The sequence below is a fragment of the Pyricularia grisea genome, chromosome I (genome assembly GCF_004355905.1).
Source record: "Pyricularia grisea strain NI907 chromosome I, whole genome shotgun sequence".
NCBI lineage: Eukaryota > Fungi > Ascomycota > Sordariomycetes > Magnaporthales > Pyriculariaceae > Pyricularia > Pyricularia grisea.
Window position 1 is genome coordinate 873221 of NC_044973.1, and position 22807 is coordinate 896027.

The window sequence follows — 22807 nt, forward strand, 5'->3', positions numbered from 1 at the left end:
CGGGTTGAGCCAAGTTTCACCTCGATCAAGCTTAGCTTGGCTTAGATCAGTCTTGTTGGGATTGCCTCCCTGGTTGTGACACGGCGGCGCGTCTTGGCAGGTTGCCGGGGGGCTAGTATGGAAAAATATGTATGTGATTTGGAGCTTTGTGGCAGGTGGTACGCGATCAATTCGCATCCAAGCAAAAGAAACACCATGGGTTGCGTGTTTTCCAGCCACGGCAAGGTTTCAGAAACCTCCGGGAAAGCTCGCATCATCGAATCTACTGTTGACAAAAACTGCGTTGTGACGTCGTTAAATCAGGGTATGCCCAAGGGTGGCGGCGGTTATGCTGGCGATATTTCAGGGCAGTTTTGTCGGGTGGGGAAAGCAAACTTCCAAATGCCGCCCGATTCAATCTTGCTCTCCGCAAAAAGGTACATTCAAAAAAAGACTACCTAAGTTACTCAGGTATCTCGATAGGCCTCATAGGTACCTCAGTCCGGAGAGGCAAAAGCGACAGGTGGGGACAAAGCCATCACGTGTGACGATTTGACAGCTTCGGGTGAGGTACTCCGTAGGTAGATCAAATGATAAGGTCGGATCGCCATAGGACCAAAGGGAGGTACAGGAAGCTAAGGTACGGAGGAACTTTGGGAGCAAGGCAGATAGACGTCTTATCTTTATATAAGTGACGCGGTCTCTGGTTCATTTAAAATAGATTAATCCAGGTCTGGTCCATCCTGTGCTATCTGAACGTACATTCATCATCACAATTGATATACATACTCACAATGGCGCAAAGCATCAGCGGTAACAACATCCTAAACCCCCTTGCCAAGGGTCCCGGACGCACCGAACCCGAGCACATGCAATATGGCGACCACTCGAGCAGCTACTGGCCGGAGGGCTGGAATTACCAGAAATACAGCGAGGCGACGGCAGAGGACATATTATCGCTGCCCGAGGGGGAGCTGGACAAGATGCAGGCGGGACTGAGGGAGATTCTGGGCGAGCACGGCGCGGCGGCCATGTCCAAGCACAATTTCGAGAGGAGGCTCTCGGGCGGGCCGACGATGCTCGACACATACACAAACAATCCACGCGACCGCAGGGCGAGCGTGAGCAGCATCAACGCCGACGTTATGACGCCGAGCTGGCTCAAGCAGTGGAGGAAGCGACACCAGGACCAACCGTGGGGTTTCGTCGGCGTACGGGCGGGATGCTACGGCGGGGGTGGCGCCGAACAGCGGTGGAAGGAGTTCCAGGCGCAGTTTCAACGCATCCTCGAGGTGCCATTCGATTGGGCCTTCGAGAATGGAAGAAGCAGCGGCGGAGGCGGAAGCAGCACCAGTGGCGGCAGTGGGGAAGCGGCATCAAAGGCGCGCGAGATGTTTGAGGTGCGCTGGATTGAAGACCCCGCGCTGGACGGTGCGGATGTGCAGATCCTTAGGGGGTGAGTTTCTTTTTCTTTTTCCCTATTCTTTTTATCCTCTACCATTTGTAGATTGTTTCAGGTTGCTCCTCGTCTTTTCGAGTGTGGCTTGACTTTTCTTTTTTTGGCAGCGTCTGTTGATTTTGGCTCTACGTCTTGCGGCTTTTGGTTGGCAGAATCAACCTTAGCTTCAGGCAGTGGAGCTGTCATCAAAGTGACGTAATTGACAAGCTGGTGGGGAGAAATCCGAGCTAACCCCCAATTCGATCAAACTCAAAAGCAAATTCCAAGAGCTTCAATCCACGCTCTCGCCAGGCTTCAGCCAGCCAATCTTCCTCTCAGCAACGGATCAAGTCATTGATTCGGTGCTCGGAATGGCACCAGAGGACCTCCCAACCACAGCTTCACGACGCGGCAGAAACCCCGCACCTTGGGTCTACGCAGTCGCCGCCTCTTCCGACCGTGGCGTGCCTGACGAGCACGTCGAGTCAGCATGGTTTCGTGATGTGTTCAAGGTCGCCATTGAGGTCCTTGCGGATGAACTGTGGTGGATCGTCGACTCGGGCACCATGCCGCTTCGGCGCATCACCCGCGGCGTCAAGGGCGAGGGTGTGGCGGCGGACGCTGGGAACGACGATTTAGAGGACATTTGGTGGTCCACAGCGCCTTCGGCTGAGCGGTTAAAGAAGGTTACTGAAGGCGACGACTAGTCAAATCCCCTGGCGCCTTATTGTCTTTTAATTTTTCCCTTTTTTTGCTTTCTCGTTTTTCCCCCAGTCTCGCTTTAATACCATCCGTCTATGCCAACAACCTTTTCTGTTCTGTTCCTCTTTTTTTTTTTACCCCGTCTAGCGTTTAAAAACCCGATTGTATCAAGTAATACATGTATTTTGTTGCCAACCAATGGTCCTACTCCCTATGCGCAAGTCGAACTTGGTCTACCCACGTTATCGACGAGCTAGTCCCAAATTCTTCTTCCTTCCCCTATCGCCTACTAACCTCCCTAGGATGACAGCTCCCAGAGCAAACCAGGCGCTAAATTTCCGCAGGGGACCATGTATATTTTCCGTGTCTTCTCAGGCCTTTGTACACGGTCAACAACTTGAAGCTTTTGTCAAATGCGAATTTCGGGGTCCTAATGTCTGAACCCCGACGGAGCCATATTCTTAGCTTCTCTGGGGAAATCGCAGATCAGCAAACCGGTTGAAAATCTATTCATGTTAGGTGTCTTGGAAAGCAAGCCATGTCATACCATCCTCGCCTATTTTGAAGCACAGCAATCTTTACCACGTGTTTGCTGCGCTTTCGTCAGCCTTTTGTCCCTAGTCTAGTGACTTTTGGGCCAGAACGAACCACCGGTAGGTTTGGCCAGTGCCTCCTGAGACTTTATGCTCTAGTGAGCGACTATGACAAGTTTCGGTTAGGAGTATCAACAAACCCAATCAACGTCTCACTTCAATCCGTGCGCCCCCGGATTGCTAGGCCATTCATGGTGCGCTAACCCTTGATCCGCCGTACACTAGCAGCTATTCTCATAGCAGAGCCAGCCAATAGTGCTATCACCCTGAGGGTTGCCAGATTTGACAGAGGGGAGCTGACACGCAAGGTTCTCTTATCTTTGCGCACTTGTTCTTGTGTGCAAGTTGCTATATACCCATCCGCTTGCGAAGGTCCACCTGGTCAAATCTTCAAGGAAGATCTTTTCTTGGAATCGACCGTTCATTTGAGCTCCGTCTACACCTGCAACCGATGTCCCGGGAGTACCTCAACCCTCAACGAGTAGCAAGGTTAACCGACAACCATGCTGATCCCCCGCCGCGCAACAAGGGATACGCTCCCACTTACCCATGTGGATACAGCGCGACCGTGGTATTACTTGTGTTGCATCCTCCCAGCGTTATCGTTACCTATTTTGCTGCTTCGACTATGGACAGTCGGCTTCATTTTTCGCCGATGGAGGACGACTGACAGTGAGTGCTATTGATGGAATCTACGAGTTTGAGCTCTCCCATGAGCAAGAGCTGACAAGAGAATGTTCGATGGCTTGAAGCACTCATCGTCCTTGCTGCAGTAAGCGTGCGCTCAACATCCATAGTATGACTTGCCCAACAGCTAACCCAGACGACATCAAGGTTTTTGGAGTGATATTCGCAGCCACGGAGGCAGATTGTGAGCGTTGCTTGTTTGTTTGTCAGGATCTTTACCAGGGCGAAAAAAAAAAAACTAACTCGTTGTTCTCAGTCATCTTTGGTATATCTGAAGTAATGGGGGGACAGGTTCCTCTTGTGAATTGCATATATTTGTCCAAAGTAAGGGTTTCTGCCTTCTTCGATTTGGCTTGTTTTGCTGTTGGATATATTCCCCCTAACAAAGTCAAATTTCCTCAGCTCAACGGCCTCGTCTCCATGCCGTCTTATTGCATCGCCACGGGCCTCGCCAAAGCCTCTGTAATACTCTACCTCCTAAACTTCACCACCACCGCCAGCCCCCGCGCAATCCGAATCGTCGCCTACGCCACCTTGGTCCTCTCAATTCTCCAATGCATAATTCTAGCGGGGGGCACCATGGCCTGCGCGGCAGGCCTCCGTGGTCTCTTGGATCTCTTTGGCACGGGTGTCATCAGCCTGCCCACATGCAGCAATCTGGGTGAAATTTGGGTCTCAACTGCCATGATAAACTCGTTTACGGACTTGGTCATATTACTCCTTCCCGTGTGGATACTCCGCCCCCTGCAAGTCGGCAGGACGAAAAAGATTGGGGTGCTGGCCATCTTAATGGCGGGTGGTTTGTGAGTTTTTACCTGCCGCGTCTCCCCCCAACGTTGGTGAAGCTTGGATTTCGAAACAGGCAAAGAATTGGTTGCTAATCAGCGAATGGCTTCTCAACGTCACAGCGTTTTTGGCGTCAGTGTATACCGCGCATACAAGTCATATGAAGCTTTCACGATGCTTTCGAAAGACGTCTCCCTTTGGTCGTTTTCCGACACAGCTATGTGGTGGTGAGTAGTGGCTCCGAAAGGTCCCCGTCAAGAATACCACCCGACCACTCCAAGATTCGGCAAAATTCGGCAGGACTAACCCTATATTTGTCGTTTACAGCGTCGTGGAGCTCTGGGCAGGGATCATCTGCGCGTGCCTCCCGGCACTCCGGCCGTTTTGCAGGCACATGTGCGGTCTGGTACAAGAGAGGACGACACGGACAGGAGGGACCACTTCTGATACTTCAGGACCGCATAGTGGCCTGAATTTTCACAAGTATACGCGACAGACGGAGATGGAGCTTTCGGCAACAACCAACATCGCGCTGCAAAGACCTCCCAGTCGAGAATCGTCAAGACCCATACAAGGGATTGTTCGCTCTCCGTCACCTAGCGTGTCTATGGGATCGAGGATAAGATCTCCAGACATGGAACGGAGGTCGGTGGGCGAGCATGTATAAAATAACTAATCGTACATTTAATAATTCACAATCCCGTAGTGATTAAAAGCATGCCCAGAAGAGGTTTCATGCATGTTTGCTTGTTTTCTTCACCAACTTGAAAGAAAGATTAACGCTAACGATTTTGAGTACAAGATCTGTTATCTGATGGCTCATGATAACAATGGACAGGGACATGGGAAGAAACATGTCACGGCCGCGGATGAATAATGTTATTCCCGGTGCCAAAGAATGCCATGCTGCGATTGAGGGCTTCTTTTTACACGTCGAGATTGGCGGGACCGGGTGTGGCGATCAAACAAAAGTGGGTTGTGCTTCTTTCCTAGGTGGACCCTACCATATCCATACCCCAGTCGGTTGAACCCTTCAAGTTCAAGTCGAAACGAGAGAGGCAACAAAGCACGCGACCACATTCCCCATGAGGACTGGGGGTGTTTTTTTTTTTTTTTTTTTTTTTTTTTCTCTCTTTTCGACGAAGACGTCAAACCCCCCATATTCTGGTGGAGTAAAAATCCCATACAAGTGGATGGAGACTCGGCGCATCTGCAGCCAACCACACGCCATTACAGTCACTTGAATCGAGAAAAAAGACGCAAAAGAGGAAAGACGGCGCTCCAGCCATTGTTTGATGTTTGGTAACGCCAAGAACAAAGTAACTTTACTGTCGCGAATAACTTCCACACCATGGACTTGGCAATGGAGGAAAACTTGGCAGACGTCGGATTTCTGGCCCGCTCTTCATACTGCCCTCTCCTTTCCCCTTGCCGTGGGACCAGGACCACTGCAGTGGTAGGTAACCAGTCTCTGCATTTGCAGTTCTCCGGCGGCATGTTTGGGCTATCATCAATTTTGTCTCGGCATTTCCCACGCGGTTCTTTTTGTTCTTGTTTCCTTCTTTTTTTTTTCACCGTCATTTCTGTTTCTGTTTTTTCGGAAGCAGCTGGCTGCAGATTTTCTTGAGTTTTGCTTGTCAATCTTTTTGTGTTTTTATTTCGGTGCTGTGCGCAGAATCTCTTTTTTTTTTTTTTTTTTTTTTTTTTTTTTGCTTACTTTTCACCTGTCGTCTATCTTACTCATTCAATTCGATACATATTTTCTTTCCCGGCCTGGCCGTTGACATTTTGTTGGCCGTTAACTTATTCGTATACATTGTCCGCTCCACCTTGGGGAAATCCAAGAGCCTTAACAAGGAGCCAAGTCTAGAGCCAAGATGTATATCCCCGTGGGGGCAAAGCCCAACACCATGGCGGAGCTCGTGGCCGATCTCGAGCGCCGTCAATCCCGAAATCCGGCCGGTGGTGATGTCTCGAGCAAAGCCTCCACACAATCCGCAAACTCGGCCAACACCGGCACGACGGCTCCGACGACGCCCGCGGGAGGATCTGCAGCGACGAAGCAGACTGCCGCAGAGGCGATTCCGATAGGGAGACAACCTAGAAGCTTGGCCCACCTGGTAGAGGACCTCGAACGTCGCCAAGCGAACAGCCCTGCGGTTGACGATGATGCTTCCAGCGTGGCGTCGGGACAGTCCGCTCCTTCTGTGGCCAGCGCCGACTCTGGGGCGACTTCGAATGCGGGCACCGGGAGCAGGCCGGCCTCTACTCGGAGTGCTGCTCAAGCTCCCAAGGCTATCAGTGGCCGCTCCGAGGATCTTGTTGACTTTTTGGTAGGCCTCGATCGTCGTCAGACTCGCGGCAGCCGCACCGGTTCGAGCGCCGAGTCCGCCGAGTCTTCCCAGTCTGCCCCCAGCGTGAGCTCTGTAGGATCTTCCAACGCGGGGAGGGGACAGCAACCGGCTCCTACCACAACCCCGGCACCGACTTCTTCGCTGCCTCCTCCAGCGGCGGCTCCCACCACGGTGGCTCCTCCCGCATCGACTCTTCCCGTAGCTGCCCAGTCTCTGGGCGGGCGGTCCAACGATTTGGTCGACTTTTTGGTTGACCTCAGCCGCCGCCAGGCCAAACCAGCAGTCGGTAGCCAAGCCTCCAGTGCGCCGTCCGAGCAGTCTGCCAATTCCCAGGGGACTAACAATTCCGCCGCGACATCCAACCGCAATCAGCGAGCCCCTGCTGCCCCGGCCCCTACAGCGCCGGCCGGCATCGTTGCAAAGTCCATAGCTATTGGCGAGCAGCCCAGCAGCATAGCCGAGCTGATGGCGGATCTCGATCGCCGTCAGGCCAACAGGGCCCCAAACGGCAGTGATGATGCTACCAGCGTTGCTTCCGGGCAGTCTGCCAACTCTGCGGGTACGTCGGACGCGGGCACAGGAAGCAGGCCTGCTGCCTCCGGCAAGGCGGCGCCTCTTGCTGTTGCAAGGCCGGTCGCCCTCGAGGCCAAGTCCATCCCCATCGGTGGACAGCCCAGCAGCCTTGCGGAGCTTCTGGCCGATCTTGAAAAGCGTCAGGAAAAAAAGGACGGCAAGGCGTCGAGCGTGTCGTCCGGTTCCTCCCAGTCGGCCAAGTCAGTGGACTCCAAAGACAAGGGTACGACTAGTTCGGCGCCAGCTCAGGCCACGCAGGCGCCTACTACCATCTCTGCACAGCCCACGCCGCCGGCCGCTGTTCTGCCTGGAGAGGCCCAGTCTACTCCCTCACCTTCTTCGGCAGCTCCCCCGCAGACTACCCCTGCCATCCCAGAAGGGGGCAACGATGCAGTGCAGAGCCCGGCGGCACCCACATCGACTTCTGCTGGTGCAGCGGATAAGGTCAACGGCGCCAACCCGTCGCCCACAACCCTCCTGACTCTGACTTCAGAGCCCCCGAGGACCACTGTGCTTCCTACTGCCCCGCAGAACAATGTAGCGCAACCAGCGGGAAGCGCAACTGCCGGTATTGACCCTCAACCTCAGAACGTAGGAGTCGTGGCTGGAGCTATAGTTGGAAGCCTTCGTAAGTATTATCTCGACCATCTTTATCGGCTCGACTGTCTTTCACTCCCTGTTCCTACTATTCACTAACAGCCAACCTTCTCTTCAACGTAGTCGGTGTCGCTATCCTCGGTGCCATCATCTTCTTCCTCTGCCGCCGCCAGCAGCGCAAGCGAGACTCGGGCTCCGTCACCGAGCGCCGGCGCAACTGGGAGAGTCGCTTGTACGGCTCCGAACGCAGCACGGTAAGCGGAGGAGCCAGGAGCACGATCCGCAGCTTCTTTGCTCGCCGGTCCGCGGGTCCCGGCCCCGCCCAACCTGGCAACATATCAGAGGCGCCCAGCAGGTTTCCGTCGCACCACCCGACCCTGCCCAAGGCCGCGTTTGATTCGCGCCGCTCGGAGCGGTCCACGGGGCTGTCGGCGCTCGACGAGAAGCAGTACCAGACGTACCAGAACCTGGTCGGACGATTGAACGAGAAGCAGCCTGTACCTTTTGATCACCCTTACTATCAGAACGATGAATGGAAATGAAGGCGGGGACGAGGAAAGTGTGCCTGATGATGGGACATGGAATGCATGAGCCATCGGCTCGAAATATTCTTTTCTTTCTTGTCGGGAGTCTTTTCCCGAATGTTACAGTCCTTACCTCTATTTTGCATACATTTTCATCTATACCTATATAGATCGTTTTTTAGCATTTGCATTTGGCATTTTCATTTGGCAACTCTCGTCGGAAGCGACCGTCAACTATAATGAAAGGATGGACAGCCCTCTCATCACGCCATTCAAGCGCAGCTAGAAATAGAATCACAACTTTTGTGTTGGTGCGGGTACCACATACAAAGAAAAGATATTAATTCACAAAGAAATAATGCACTGAAATGAGTTATGCAGTCATGGGAATTAAGACAACTTCCTACCCTTACTTACTGCTAAATCTCAAACAACAGATCCCCCATTGTTCCCTTGCCCAGTTCTCTTTCAGAAGCCAACAATATCACCAAGCTCTGTCTTGGGTATCCTCATCGGCGGCACCTTGTCCCGGAAATTTGTCCGCTGCTCATAACCATAGGCCAGCCCTATTAGCTTCTCCTCGGTAAACCTTGCGCCCAGGAAGCTTAACCCGAACCTATTGGGGAAAGCGCGCCGCCGCCGTTGGCAGAGATTAGTACACGTCTATCACCAATAAACAGGAAATATGCAACAAAACTCACGGTATGTTGGGACCCGTGTCCACAAGACCAATCCTGCCAGGAGATCTCTTTACAGGCTGAGACGCAGGATAGTAGCCCATCGGAACAGTCACGACGGGTGCGCCCACAATCGCCGCAAAGTTCCTCGATATCGGCGTCGGCATGAGGATGGCGTCGAGCCTGTGCCGCTCAATGGCCCCCAGCAGACCCCCCTCGCCACCGAGCATTCTATCCTCGGCCAGCGCGGCCAGCGCGCGCGGGTCATCGTTGCCGAATCCCTGCTTGTCGAGGCATATATCCCACGTCTCGACGTCCCGGGCCGGGTAGTCCTCCTTGGCGCCCGCCTCAATGGTCAGCCGCCTGACGTCGGCCAGGTTCCTGATCCCCGAAGGGTTGACCGTCAGCTCGGCCAGGAATTTAGGCAGCGCCGTGACCATGTCGGAAAACAGCACAATGTTCTCCGACTTGGATTTGTTCCACTGCTCCGCCATGGTGAAGTTTGCCTCGACCACGACCGCCCCCGCCCGCTGGATCTCGTCGACTGCCGCGCGGAACGCCTGCATCACCGGGTCCTGGTCGGGCAGGGTGTAGTTGAACAGCGCGATCGTGTTGGTCGGCACGCCCAGCCGCGCGCCCCTGAGCGCGTCCTTGTTCCCCGTCGCGCGCTCATAGTCTGGCGTCGCCACCTGCTCGAACGGGATCGCGTCTGTGTAGTTATCGCGGTCATCCCGGCCCACGATGGGCTGCAGCAGACGCGCGGCGTCTTTCACCGTCCGTGCGATCGTCCCCACCGTGTCCTGGTGCTCGCTGACCGGCAGCACGAGGAAGCGCGACGTCAGCCCCACGGACGGCTTGATCCCAACCAGGCTGGCCGTCTGCGCGGGCAGGATGACGGAGCCGTCCGTCTCGGTACCCAGCGCGGCGGCGGCCAGGCCCAGGGTGGTGGCGACGGCGGACCCGCTGGACGAACCGCTGGGGTCCATGTCCGGGTGGTAGGCGCCGAGGCACTGGCCGCCGTGGGCGCTCCAGCCGTTGCTGGAGCTGTTGTCGCTGCTGCGGAACGTCGCCCACTGGCTCATGTTGGCCTTGCCTAGTATCACGCCGCCGGCCTCGCGCACCTTGCGGACGACGGTGGCGTCGCGGGCGAACTTGGCGCCGAGGAGCAGCGTCGAGCCGCCCGTGGTGTTCATGGAGTCGGCGCTGGCCATGCTCATCTTTAAAAGCACGGGGATGCCGTGAAGGGGGCCGCGGGTCTTGCCTTGTGCGCGCTCTTCGTCCAGCTCGGCGGCGATTTTAAGGGCGTCTGGGTTCATCTCGGTGACGGCGTGGAAGTAGCCGTTTGCCTCGTTGATGCGGGCGATGTAGGCCTTTGTCAGGTCGACGCTCGTAAAGAGTTTAGTGTCGAGACCCTTGGAGATGTCTTCCATGGTGGCGTCAATCAGCGACGGGAATGGCTTGCCCTTGACCGTCGTCGGTTCCTTGAGGCCGGCCCAGACCAGCTGAAGCCACAAGGTGACCAACAGCAGAAGCGTAATTGGGTTACGTGTAGTGATCATGCTTGGGACTTGAAAATCTGCAACGCATGCAGAGTCGCCAATATTGAAGGCAAACAGGAAAAGAAGCTGCCAGGTGAAGCTTCTTAAAACAACAAATATTTGCAGTCCATCGTCACTGAAGAACTGCAAATTATCGTATTTGTTACAAATGATTCAACAAGGTTTCCATCTGTCACGTCTGTTCATTTCCATGAACCAATTGTGTTGACAGTTTGTTAGGAGGAGAGTTAGGACGACGAGGAGAAAATGAACTCCCAATAATATCCCCTCAAAGAGTTTGGAGAAGTCCATATCTACCGAAATACCCCGTCACTCCTTAGCTCCAGTGTGCTTAGAGCAGCTACCATGTGCATATTCCGGGATGGGTTCTTGCTACAATTCGGTGAATTTTTCGGTTTATAGCTAAGATTCAAGCTTAATGATAGGCCCACCATAGGTGTTGATCTCGTCCCATATGTGCCTAGTTTGGTCGCCGTCCAATCTCCCTTGTGCACTATATCATGTATGTACCTTTCTCAGGGGCTTTGTTTTAGACTTTAACTCATCAGTACTCGTTCGATCATACGAGGTAAACGTAGCATATCGAACAGAAAGTATCATGTTCATCCCTCATAGGTGTGCAACCAAAGTACTCTATATTTTCTGTTGTAAATCCTAATATCCTGAATTGTTCTGCTAGTTGGGCGGTATTTTATGCCCAAGTGCAAACCACTTGATCAAGGTGATTTCATCCCAACTCACTAGCTGCAAATTCTGAGCATCTTAGCCGAGTAAACTATGTATGAGGCCACTTCATAGAGGCCATTTGCTTGGAAGCGCCAGCTCTCGACTGAAAAGAAAACCCGCTGGACATTGTATGGTCATCAACACACACCCTTAGTACAGCCAACATCTTGCCGGCAAAACAGTCTCTTGGAGGTCGATTCTGTGTCGCTGGACGTACTATTGCTAAGCGAGTTTAAATACAGATTGGACAGGACTCTCTGTTAAAGTCATATCTGGCCCAAACATAGTCCGTAAGTAAAATCTCGAGACCGAGGCCCAAACTGGACCAACCTTGGATCATTGGACTGTTGCAGCTTTTAGACCACGGCTGATGTTTCTAACATGACAAATCGAGTGATCAGCAACTAGGGCATTTCCAGCCCAAAAAAAGATATCCACAGCAAAGCTTTCTGGGCCAAAAACAAGCCTGCTTTTTGAAGCCTCATTCGCGCTTGGTCTATCTAGTATCTTACCGACTGGTCTTTCTCGCATGTAACGGCCGAACAAGCAATACCTCGTCGATTTTCCTTTCATTTCCCCAAACTCAACCCTTGGCAGAAAGGCTCATCGCTGGGGCCAACGATGACCTTCCCGATGGGGGATTTGTTGAGGTGCACCGCTCCCGATCCTCCAGCCCCGATTCGTCAGTGAGAAGAGTAGGGGTTCGGATCGCTTGAACCTGCGTCTTGGCGTTACATGGCTTCTTATAAACCTGCCTGACGGCCACATCCCGGATCGTGACTGAAAAGTATGGGTCAAGGGCCCATTGGCGTGTCCCGAGCTCTGGCTATTTATGCATCGCATCAGTCATATGCACTTTTGGCAACTGAAGCGAATAATGGCGACCGCGCGTACGGCTGTGAGCTCCGTGCGGGTAGGACCGCAGTAGACGGTGTGGTTGAAGCCGATTGGTACTGGCCAGTCGACAAAACCTATGGTCGCAAGAACAGCCAGAGCATAGATTTGAGAGTTGTTAATCTCTAGCTCCCTGATGTTACAAGACTAAATCGTTTTAAGCAAAAAGGTTGTCACCTCCTGAACCGACCACTTTCAAGACGCTTATGCGCACGACGTTAAGTTCCAGGCTAGGGGTCGAATGGCGAATTGAAATACCACATTGACGTCATTGAGTTCTACCTCTGCTCCCATAGCAACACCACGTACGTGAGTCGTGCTCGGGCAGCTTTCGGGACTTGCGGGTATGCTGCTGCTAACTGAACTTTACGACGGCTTTCAGGTCATGACTACACTGACAGTACGAACGAGCAGCGGAGAAAAGCAAGGGAAGCAGCTAATAGATTTTTTTTCTTTCCTTCTAAGATCGCACGCACGTCACAAGCTCCATCTCGAGAATGTACATGCCCTCCTTGTAGCGCTGGGACTCCTCCCACGCCTTGTCGTAGACCCAGCCGACGCCGGCGTCGCATCCCATGCAGAACACATCCCGCACAATGTGCTTGCCCGTCGACATGTCGCGCGTCTCAGGCTGGGACGCCCGGACGTTGACGAGCGTCCGGAAGAGGTGGCCTCGGCCGTGGGTGCCGCGGAAATTCTGGAAAATCCCGAGGTGGTGGAAAGTCCGGCTTTGTCAGTCTTTTTGATGATACAGAATTGCCTATTTTTCTTTGCATCTGGTCTCAAAGAAAAAAAAAAAAAGAATAAATGCAAAAGATTTGTATCATTCTTCATACCCTGCTAACCAAATCGTTTTGGTTTGCCATGTGTGCCTTGCACCCCTTGCACACGAGAATCCTATCTCCGGTCAGGTATTCGTTGTAGCGGAGGCCCATTACGGTGACTGGTAGCGGGGGTTGCGACGGACTTTTTGGGAGGGAGTCTTTTTTTTGGATTGAAATGGGGAGAAGGATCACATTTGGCTTGCTTTTGCTGACTCTTTGCGTCTGGAGATTGCCGCTAATGTCCCCTTTTTCCTTGCGGGGCTGGCTAAACAAAAAGAGTTCGGGATTCCCGGGGCAGGGTCACGCCTGCGTCGTATCATCAGATGGGCCTTTTTTTTCGGAGCTGCAGCCCGAGGGTGAGCCGAACTATACGACGAAAATGTAAATTTGAATATTCTGAGGTATTTTAAGCTCGGGATTGAGGCACCGATTTAGCACTTTATTGCGTGTTCTATGGTGACTTCATCGAATATGATGATCTCGATCCAAGCGTACTCGAGGTTGAATGTTGTCCCTATGTGGATCCCGGCCCTCGTCGAGTCGGTATGCTTTATACCCGGGAGATTGACGATGGTTGTGTCCACCTCAAGGGGAATTCTGGCCCTAAACGTGCAAGTTCACTACCTCTTTCATAGTGTTCACTGTGTTGCATCAGAACCTTAAGCTACAGTTTGAGGGCACATTTTCTTGTCCACATGCACGATTCCGGAAGTTTGATAAGCCTATAAGATCTTTAATATAGTCTAACTCACTTCTGGAAGAGCAGATTCTATCTTTTCAATACACAAAAGAAAACTTCAAATTGCAAAGCCAGGCCATTCCAGAATCCGACCAGGGACTATGTATCATGTTTACTAAAGTAATATGTAAGAGGCAGTAAACCGAATCTCATGTAAAGGTCCCGTTCCGACCAAGACATTTTACGCGCTATGTATCTAAAGCATCAATATATCGGCTCCCATGCTATGAGCATATCTCTATGGTTCTGCACAATTTATAAGTTATCACTCGGCCCACATTGTGAGTCAAATCACCATCGCAATAATAACCATGCTGTTCCATATGTCTCTGGCCTTGTCGACAACGCCACTCAATCTCTGACCATGCTCCCCAACCAAACAGGGGTGCACTCAGCTAGCTGGTGGGTTGGGGAGAGGACACCCCAGGGCCTACTTTCTCAATGTAACACGTGCTGGCCATCAGGCATGTGGCAGATGGCCTGGCAGCAATCGGTATAACGGCCTCATTGCAATGCGCTGGCTGAACGGATATGCTTCAGTCTATCAACTGACTAAAGATCATTAAGGATGCGGTCTCGATTGCTTTATGTTGTCAGCAAGAACTACTAATCGGGACTTTTATGGCTTAGAGTTGACGATGGATGGAGACATACTCTATCGAGCCTCGCCGTCTCCTTTTACGCTCACTTGCCAAGATCATCTTTATACCCCACAAGGCTGGTTTGTGATAACATGTACCATAAAAGCATAAAAACTACTCTTTCTCCAAGTCATGCTCGAAATCCACCCTCATCAAAAAGCTCCAGTGGAGCATTCTTCGGCACTCGTTCGCCAGATCCGGATTGCCACCCGCTTCCCTAAGCACAAGATCATATACAACTAGCACCTTCCAGACGCCCTTCAGGTACTCCTTCAGCGCATCCAGGTCGGCAAGCACATCCTTGGACGCGTCACGCTTCCAATCGTCCTCGGTACGTTCGTAAAAGAAGTCCCAGTGGACCAAGTTTTGCGCGTCGCCGTCGTAGCTCCCCGCCACCGAGTCGAGCATCCTCCCGTAGCTCTTGGTGTCCATGTACTTCCTCCGACTCTTGTCCTTGACGCCGTTCTCATCCACCACGTGGTCGCAAATGTCGGATCCGTTCTCCCACATGGCCATCAGCAGGTTCATGTAGACGTACCCACGGATGCCCTCCTCAGCCACCCTGCTGAGCCCAAAGTGGTGGCCGTGGTGCATGTTGACGAGGGACGGTATGTCGGCGTCGGGATGGTTCGCCAGGAGGAGCAAAGAGTCCATCATCTCCCTTTGGAGCTTCTCGGCCGCACCAGCTTCGATCCTCGACGAGAACGCTGGCTTCATACCAACCGCCTCGATCATCATGAGCTTGAGCGTGTCGCCTTGGTCGATACGGGATCCATATTGATGGTTCAACCATTTGTCTATTTCCTGGAGCCTTGGGTTGCCCCACAGCCGTTGGTGGAACCAAAAGTCGGCGTCCGCGGGCGCCTGACAGTCGAGGTCCTGCTTGTTCGGGTAGACCTTTTTAGCATCGGGACCCGACTTCCACGCCTTGGCGCGCTTCTGGTACTCCTCCTTGGGTGGGAACTTGGCCCTCTCCGTCTCGGAGAACTCGCGGATGCGCTTGGCGAGGGCTCGACAGAAGTAGTCCACCTCCTTGGCCTGGTTCGGCTTGTCGACGGAGAATATGTCCTTGCGTTGTGGCTCGGCGTGATAGGAGACGGTGTACTTGACTTGGGATGCCAGCGAGTTCCAGGGTAGTGCGTGTGCTTGATGCGCCATTTTTTTTTTTTTTTTTTTTTTTTTTTTTGGAAAGGCTGATAATGATTTGTGACGAGACTGACTAGTAAGGGTTTACGAATCGGTGTGGTTACTTTTGCTCCGATTGCTGCAAATCCAGAATTTTGCTGGGCTGGCAATTAAACATGGTAATAAAAAACAGAGTACCGTGTTCTTTTTGTAGACAGCTGTTTAATCATCCAATCGGCGGTGACTCCTGTCAATTGTTTGTCGTCTGAAACTGCCGTGCCTTACCGGGAAAACATACCCCGGGTTTCCATGACGCGGGATGAATCACTTCAGGGGGCCAAATCGTTAGGGGCTTTTCAGCTTCAGAGCCGCAATATTTGCCACTGAAAATTTTGTTTGTCTGCCCATGGTAAAGCAGAATGCTAGATTACATGCTGGATGCCAATTCTTTTTTTTCTTTTTTTTTTTCTCGCTCTTTCTGCTAGTGCAAATGATAGTGGAGTTGTAGACTCACTTTGCTCCAATGCGACAATCCACTGCATAACGCATCGGGCTGCATTCAGGGGCCCAATGCCATGTGGGGCTGCCTCAGCACCCTGAACGACAGTAATGGAAGAGATCACGTTGTACTCGTAGATGTTGGGGATACACATGCCCAAATTGCTGCTAACAGCGCACACAAAAGGCTGCTTTTGGTAAAGAGATCACGACAGCGATCGGGGTCCTGAAAGCATCCTTACAAACTTGTAAGCCCAGGTTATATTCCCTGTGTGTCATGTTATTCTCTTTCCGCGGCAGAATAACGTCCAACAAGTCTCTCTACAACCTGACTTTGCAGCCCTGGGCCTCGCTGCGGGGCACGATTATCATGGAGTTTCCTCAATATATGAGCCTTGCTCTTTACGCGACCCCAGCCTCGCTCTTGGCCGTCACCAGCCCGCTGGTAGAGAGGATGAGAATTCCGAGCTGCTTACTATTCTGGGGGGTAACCATACTGTTGCTTGCTCAATGAAGCTAGTTGACTACGTATGCAGATACAAATGTGGCTTTTCTATTCGCAGGGATGCTCAACGGGATGTTCTTATAAAAGTAGACAAGTTACTTAGGGAGTCCTTTATACAACAACATGTTTCAATCCGCCTTGGCTGCTGTATGATAAAGAATGCTAAATGGTACGCCCAAAGATAGCCAGTCGACCCCAATTATTTCTCGGCCTCGTACATCCTGGCCTTCATGCAGCTTCCGAGGCCCGTCATGCCTTGATAATGTTAAATATTCGATTCGAAGATCTACACAGAAATGTTGCTCTTGAGGGCTCCCCTCATCCTGCCAACGATCGAACAGATGCGTATGGATGTAGTCGGGCTCGACCCTGACTGCTTTATTGCCCTGTGGTTAGTCACGCAGTCGTCACGTATTACAATTTAAAGAGAAATGTAGGGCCTCTCAAGCTTGAACGGGAGTACGAGTAGGTTTGACCAGCAATGTTTTACCCTAATGTACACGTTCCGCAATTGTTGAGGACCTCAGAGAGCTTGAGCATGTTTACGGAGACATCACTTTTGGTGTCGGGGGCCTGCTCGTCGATATAAAGCCTTCATTCGGACACCTTTATCTCCCTGACATTATCAAATCTGGCACTGAATGGTCATGTCGTTGATTTAAATCTTGGTCTGCACCCTGGTGTCCTAGATAAAATAGTCGCCCCCCTCGGGGGCCTCCTCATGCGAGTAACGCACCCCCTTCCGTCTTGGAGTACGTGAGGGTCATAGCTACATCTACCACAGGGGTAACAGGTTTCATTGCCATCAAGTCAGATGCGGAGCGAAGATGGGTTCATGGTCTCGGCCACCCCGTCGGTTTTGTTTTCAACGCTATCTGTCATGTTGTTATGGTCGGTGGTGTAAAACAATACGGTCCAGATATTTACCTCACTTAGTGCCCATCTGATTGCGCGTCGAACACAGCTGTTATAAATTGCGGGTATGTTAGAAACGGTGACCGTCATGTATCCAAGGTATGGTAGATCTTACTGCCAGGGCCGTCTGCGAGCCGTGTCCGGGTCCCTCGATGCATACCGACTGACTGACTGGGCAAGGCGGATCTGTGCTTGCATGACGACGTGGTGGTCTTCCCCAACTCGGCTTCGATTAGGACTATGGCGTCCACCATGCCAGGCTAGCGTCTCATCGATTGTAAGCCTCTCAACGACGACCTGCAAGAGGGCGACCGAGATGGTAGACATGATGTTGGGCGCGACTTATTGCTGATTCCGATTCGCAACCGCCTTCTTACTCGACTCTGAAAGGCTCTCCATGTTGACTCACTATGGATGTGGTGCTGTCTTTTCGGCAAAAAATGAATCATTTTGCATGTTGAATAACTAACGTACATGACCAAAACCACAGGCCTCGAAAGGCCTCTACACTTTATGTAGACTTTTAAAGTTGGGACCAACCACCTGGGCAATGACCCATAACCACCTGCACCACCAATTACAATACCAAATTGCGATGAAAACGAACGCAGGCATACATTCCGATCGATTCGTGCTAATCATTACTAGATGAAATATAAACGACGGTGTTTATCGGTCGGAATAAACTGGCTATCTATCTTTGAATCGTAACTGGCTATTGCTAACAGTAGTATGAGACTTAAAATATTAACGGCCTATTCCACTCCTCCGTGTATCTACCATTCTTGTCGTAGTGGTTGGCGAAATCCATCAAACTCGAAGGGGCGCCACTTTTATGTTTGCATTCTTCGTAGCAAGAACTTTCCTCATTCGCAGTAAACTTGGTATCCTCGGACTTTTTTATGTGCTTTTGTCTAAACCTTTCTTTGCAACTTAGGAAGCATTCTTGAAACGTCTCTCGGGCCTCCAGGTGGTGAAGGGTAGTGTCGACGGCGCCGCTGGCCGAGGCCGTTAGGCCAAGCTGAGCCGTGGCAATGATGGCTAAGCTGGCAATTGGGAAACGCATCTTGGCCAGTTTTGTCAATAAGAGAAAAAGGCAGTCCAATGGGATGAGGGTTTGCAGGTTGTTTTTTGGTGGTTGAAATTGGGATTATAGATACGATGTCAAATAATTCAGTCCAAATTTGTCAGTTGCGAAAGCTCTCCATACTAAGAAGTCAAAATTCCACTTTGTATTTTTTAGCAGTTCAACCAGGCTTCAAATACTTTTCCAAAATGGTGAACATTTATCCTTAGCCCAGTTGTGTGATGTTATTAATGGGTATTAACTAATAATAATGTCGATGTATTTTAAAGACCCTTGTGATCAATTTATTTTATGCGTTAATACTTTGTTTTTCTTTTTCTTTTGGGTATGTGCTTATCAAATATGGGACACCAAGTATATTTAGAGTGTGTGGGTATTTCCGCGCATAAAAAAGTTAAATTACCGCACGCAAACCTCTTAGCACTGCAACCAAGTACCGGTACAACCGTAAGCACAAGCCAAAAATCCATTTAACATCCACATGCGCCACTAAAGGATGCCGCTCAACTCGATACGAACCTGGCAGCTAAACGAGAGTAGGCTTTTGGCCAGCCTCAGAAGTGACTAATGGTTTGAATTCACATCTTTGATCGCTGCCGGACAAACCTTGATCATTTGAACTTCGTCTTATTCCAACGTATCAAGACACCTCATAGAAACAAAGGAAAGGATTTCAAAGGAGCTTTTGCATGACACCACCGTATTCAAAGAAAAAAACGAGACAGGAGTAAACCAACGGTTTGGCACTTGCATTAGCATTCAAAAGCAACTTTGGCACCGAGCAGACTGCGCAGTAAGGACTAGTGAATCGAGATAGGGGCTGCAATGACACCAGTGACACAAGACCTTTTTCTACCGTCGTGGCGCAATTGACCCACACGCTTGAGTACTAAAACAACCTGCAGCTTCGAAAGGCATATTGGCAACGGCGTCGTCGTTCGGCTTCATGGCGCCCTGTATGCAGACTCTCACTGCAGGGGAAGCCGGCAGAACCAGCCTCCTGAAGCACTTTGTCAAAAGCGTCACTGTCGAAACGGTCGCATGCTGGTCAAAATGTTTTACCAACAGGTTGCTAGACTGGTTGAGTAAGGACATGACTTTGACCGGACCGTTAAATCCTTTCGGGTCTAGCGGGAGAATGTGCCGCGTGCCGCGCACCACCATCCACCTAGTAGCCTCCCGACCTAAACCACATAAACCACCAGCGATGCGGCGGGTTTCGTGGGCTAGAAACAAGTGGGAGGATTGTACAGCAGGCTCAAACTGATCTGACGGGGCCGGCTGTTTTAATTTATCAGGACCACTCTGTCCGTGTTTTATTGCTTTATACGAGCCTCCAATCTCTTTCCTCTTGTCGGCGGATGAAGTATAGTGACTGCGCATCCTGTGAATCACTAGCACCGACAACATTGACTTAACTGGCCGCCAATAACACCAGGAAATTATCTGTCCAGCAAGTTTCACGCCTTCTGGTCACCAATGATTCATTTAACACAGACCATTGTTTCGCGGTTTGGCGCCTGCTGCTCGCTAACAATTCAGTCAAGGCCCTGCACCGTCTGGATTCCTAAAGAGTCAATTTAGGTGGCACATTATTAGCTGTCTGGAACTCGCCCTACGTGTACACTCTCCTACCCAAGGTGACCCTCCGCTTCTGAGATTTTTGGCATTCCGTGACTGGGCCTCTTGCAGCAAGCAATCGTGCATGTGATTTCCATGGCGAGTTGGAACGCTTCGTTCCGGCTAGTTCAACACTTTGTCAACTGAGGAGCCTGCCGCGTTGGCCGCAGCCGGAGAGTCCTTTTCCACCGAGCTAGCAGCGCTCGCCTGTCGAAGCTCGCAGTGTCGGGACGTAGCGGTACGGGTCTAGTAACGTATGAGCCCCGTGTCTACAAAAGCTGTATGTTGAAAATGAAGAATGGGCCTAATGGGAGTATAGCCCAGCCTATGATTTGTAAATGAATATAAATTACAGGGCTGATCGACCAAGATAGTATAAGGGATTTAAATACGGAGTAAGATTGTGAAAGAGCAGGTTTAAACTGCATGTACTATCAGGGCAAATTCTAGCTTGGGCCGTTTTTAACCAAGGGAAGGACAAAATCGGGCGTGCTCATTTGAATATACCCGCAAAGTCGAGCTTGAATATCCAATTTATATTTAGGGTCGGATTATCCGGCACCCACGATATTTTATTTGGCACCTGATTTATATATCCACTCAATATCACCATCGAAAATACAGGTTTCGAAACTTATCCCCACCAAAATTAGAACCCAATTTGTCGGGCCCTGTGGTAAATCCACGATTTGCAATTAATGCAAAACGCCCAATAAAATTGGTCGGAAATTTAAATTCTCCCTCTTTAAATTGAGGCTCGTAACTTTATTTAACCGTCATGGCTTTTTGCTTAAATATTATATTATATTATGCCGTGTATGGTGTCCGATTTGGGTTGAAATTCCATTGAAAAAAGTATTTAGTGCAAACGCGAGCTGTGTTGGTAAGGAAGTGGAGTAATTATTTTGGGCGCCAAATAGGATATCGTGGCTGCCGGATAACTTGACCCTATATTTATCGTCTCTACGGAGATTGGGATATATGTCAACCATTAAGAATAACCTGGGTACATTATCTTAGCACAGCTATATAAGCCCCGTATGTTTCTGTTTTCATTGTCCTCCAGTCCCTTTGTTGCATTCGTTTGGACCGTCAGCGTCTTTGTAACAGCAGACGTTGTCGCAGCAAATAAGATGTTCCGTTCCCATTCCACCACACAATTCAAAAAAACCTGTTAAGTCTATGCCACCTTTGGTGGTAGCTTTGGTACCACAAGTTTGCGCAGAACCTGCCTCTTTGCAGGTTGCAAAAACAAAGGAAGGGCCAAGTGCCAGCGTGGCCGCAGTAGCGAGGATAGTGGAAAGCTTCATAGTGAGTGCTTGGGTTGTTTCGCAAGCTACATAAAGCGTAATGCTATTAGTTAAAGTAATAATTCGCAAGGGGATAAAAATCTTACAGATTGATTTTAGGTTCTTGGCAACTTGTTGAATGAAAGTCACGTTATAAATTGGTTTTTTGGGCAATTGGGTTGTGGGCTTGCGGGTGAATTGGATTGTTAACGATAACGAATTATGTTGTAGGATTGTTCGGCATTTTATATTTCAAAGATCCGGTCCGTGCATTCCATTATCTTTCAAAAGTCGAGGGTTTTCTGGAATGAATATAAAACTCGATAAACTTTCGTTGCAACCACAACAAATAAAACACGCTAAAAATGCCAAGGTGAAGCGCAATTATATGTTTTGGAAACGTACTACTATGGTGTCAGGCCAAAAAACACTCCCCTGCCACCGTAACTGTGCAGGTGTATGTGTGGGCCTTTTACCAGCTTTACTGTTTGCGGGAGGAATCAAGTACCTGAATTTCTTTTCCTCCAAAACTATTGCCAAAGTCGGCAACGCCCACAGCACCGGACGACAGGAAATGTTACCCTTACACCATGGGTAACGTCGCTGGCATAGCCGCGATTCAACCCCAAAATTTGGAGGTGGCAAATCTGGCGCGTTAACATTAATCCTTGGAAGGAGTTTAGTAGTATTGTTTTACGTCAGTTTTGAGTGCTTGCACCCGCCTTAAGCAGGGCACGGGACGCGGAAGGAGTTAATAGTAGGTGGGAGAAAACTTTTGGGAGGCAAAGGTCCTTTAGCTTCTTTTCTATCTCTTGTAGACTCCGTTTAGTTATCGAGTATTATATATTCCTCCATTTACCTGGATCAATAATAATTCCTACAGAATTTAAACCACTAGATTGTGCGATATACACACTGATAAACAAATTTACCAGTTAAACTTCTATTTGTTTATACTGAAACGGATCAAAAGTTTGCAGTCTGGTGGCGACTATATATGAAACATCAAACTGTTTGGAATGAGTCAAGAGCGGGTTAGCCTGCATCGACTGACGAACATACGTGGTATTTATTCAGGGACTCAGGTGTACGCGTTCTCCCCCCGCTCCGGAGGCTACTGGTTTGCCCAGTTCAGTGACTCATTTGTACGAATAATACAGCTTTTTACATGGGGAAATGGTTCCTGCCGTTCTCCAACGGCCACGAACCAACGTCCAAAGAACGGTTACACGCGAGTCTTCATTGACCCCGACAGGCGAGGAGGCGTCACTTATTCGGACAATCAATTGCTTTGCACACAATGCATATGATGCAGTGCAGCGGGAGAAAATATGATTGAGTTTTGGCTGGTGCAGACTGTGCCGTGATGGATGGGCGAGCTTTTTTGTCTTGCTTGCAGTGCGTTTCTTTTTTTTATTTTTTATTTTATTTTAATAAGCAGAGACAAGTCATCGGTCCCCCTCTTATGAACACTT

General features: G+C 50.5%; 10 protein-coding genes across 10 annotated transcripts; 4 read left to right on the plus strand and 6 right to left on the minus strand.

Moving 5' to 3' along the window:
• Positions 1–773: 773 nt before the first annotated feature.
• PgNI_05341 (uncharacterized protein) lies at positions 774–2281 on the plus strand (the record flags this gene model as incomplete). Its single annotated transcript, XM_031125374.1, has 2 exons — positions 774–1435; positions 1695–2281. The coding sequence occupies 2 exons, from the start codon at positions 774–776 to the stop codon at positions 2122–2124; spliced, it is 1092 nt and encodes a 363-aa protein (XP_030982993.1). The 3' UTR covers positions 2125–2281.
• A 36-nt stretch (positions 2282–2317) lies between these two features.
• On the plus strand, positions 2318–3197 carry PgNI_05342 (uncharacterized protein; the record flags this gene model as incomplete). Its single annotated transcript, XM_031125375.1, has 3 exons — positions 2318–2360; positions 2692–2906; positions 2958–3197. 3 exons carry the CDS (start codon positions 2318–2320, stop codon positions 3195–3197), a joined length of 498 nt encoding a protein of 165 aa, XP_030983213.1.
• An 18-nt stretch (positions 3198–3215) lies between these two features.
• PgNI_05343 (uncharacterized protein) lies at positions 3216–4852 on the plus strand (the record flags this gene model as incomplete). The annotated part of the gene is made up of 4 exons (XM_031125376.1): positions 3216–3384; positions 3527–4202; positions 4308–4412; positions 4513–4852. The coding sequence occupies 4 exons, from the start codon at positions 3216–3218 to the stop codon at positions 4850–4852; spliced, it is 1290 nt and encodes a 429-aa protein (XP_030981905.1).
• A 1118-nt stretch (positions 4853–5970) lies between these two features.
• On the plus strand, positions 5971–8599 carry PgNI_05344 (uncharacterized protein). Its single transcript, XM_031125377.1, has 2 exons — positions 5971–7740; positions 7833–8599. Exons 1-2 carry the CDS (start codon positions 6063–6065, stop codon positions 8249–8251), a joined length of 2097 nt encoding a protein of 698 aa, XP_030983219.1. The 5' UTR covers positions 5971–6062; the 3' UTR covers positions 8252–8599.
• A 102-nt stretch (positions 8600–8701) lies between these two features.
• PgNI_05345 (uncharacterized protein) lies at positions 8702–10469 on the minus strand (the record flags this gene model as incomplete). Its single annotated transcript, XM_031125378.1, has 2 exons — positions 8702–8849; positions 8935–10469. The coding sequence occupies 2 exons, from the start codon at positions 10467–10469 to the stop codon at positions 8702–8704; spliced, it is 1683 nt and encodes a 560-aa protein (XP_030983218.1).
• Positions 10470–12549: 2080 nt separating this feature from the next.
• PgNI_05346 (uncharacterized protein) lies at positions 12550–13024 on the minus strand (the record flags this gene model as incomplete). Its single annotated transcript, XM_031125379.1, has 2 exons — positions 12550–12786; positions 12926–13024. The coding sequence occupies 2 exons, from the start codon at positions 13022–13024 to the stop codon at positions 12550–12552; spliced, it is 336 nt and encodes a 111-aa protein (XP_030983217.1).
• Positions 13025–14407: 1383 nt separating this feature from the next.
• On the minus strand, positions 14408–15451 carry PgNI_05347 (uncharacterized protein; the record flags this gene model as incomplete). Its single annotated transcript, XM_031125380.1, has 1 exon — positions 14408–15451. One exon carries the CDS (start codon positions 15449–15451, stop codon positions 14408–14410), a length of 1044 nt encoding a protein of 347 aa, XP_030983216.1.
• A 1780-nt stretch (positions 15452–17231) lies between these two features.
• PgNI_05348 (uncharacterized protein) lies at positions 17232–17663 on the minus strand (the record flags this gene model as incomplete). The annotated part of the gene is made up of 2 exons (XM_031125381.1): positions 17232–17385; positions 17452–17663. The coding sequence occupies 2 exons, from the start codon at positions 17661–17663 to the stop codon at positions 17232–17234; spliced, it is 366 nt and encodes a 121-aa protein (XP_030983223.1).
• A 412-nt stretch (positions 17664–18075) lies between these two features.
• Positions 18076–18402, minus strand: PgNI_05349 (uncharacterized protein; the record flags this gene model as incomplete). Its single annotated transcript, XM_031125382.1, has 1 exon — positions 18076–18402. The coding sequence occupies one exon, from the start codon at positions 18400–18402 to the stop codon at positions 18076–18078; it is 327 nt and encodes a 108-aa protein (XP_030983222.1).
• Positions 18403–21224: 2822 nt separating this feature from the next.
• On the minus strand, positions 21225–21512 carry PgNI_05350 (uncharacterized protein; the record flags this gene model as incomplete). The annotated part of the gene is made up of 2 exons (XM_031125383.1): positions 21225–21379; positions 21440–21512. Coding segments are annotated over 2 exons (228 nt in total), but the record flags the coding sequence as incomplete, so codon positions are not given.
• Positions 21513–22807: the final 1295 nt, after the last annotated feature.

Bases quoted from the DNA above. Each gene is read 5' to 3' on its own strand.
- PgNI_05344 (XM_031125377.1), top strand. From the start codon at position 6,063: ATGTATATCCCCGTGGGGGCAAAGCCCAACACCATGGCGGAGCTCGTG. The intron at 7,741-7,832 runs GTAAGTATTATC...TCTTCAACGTAG, and splicing joins AGCTATAGTTGGAAGCCTTC to TCGGTGTCGCTATCCTCGGT.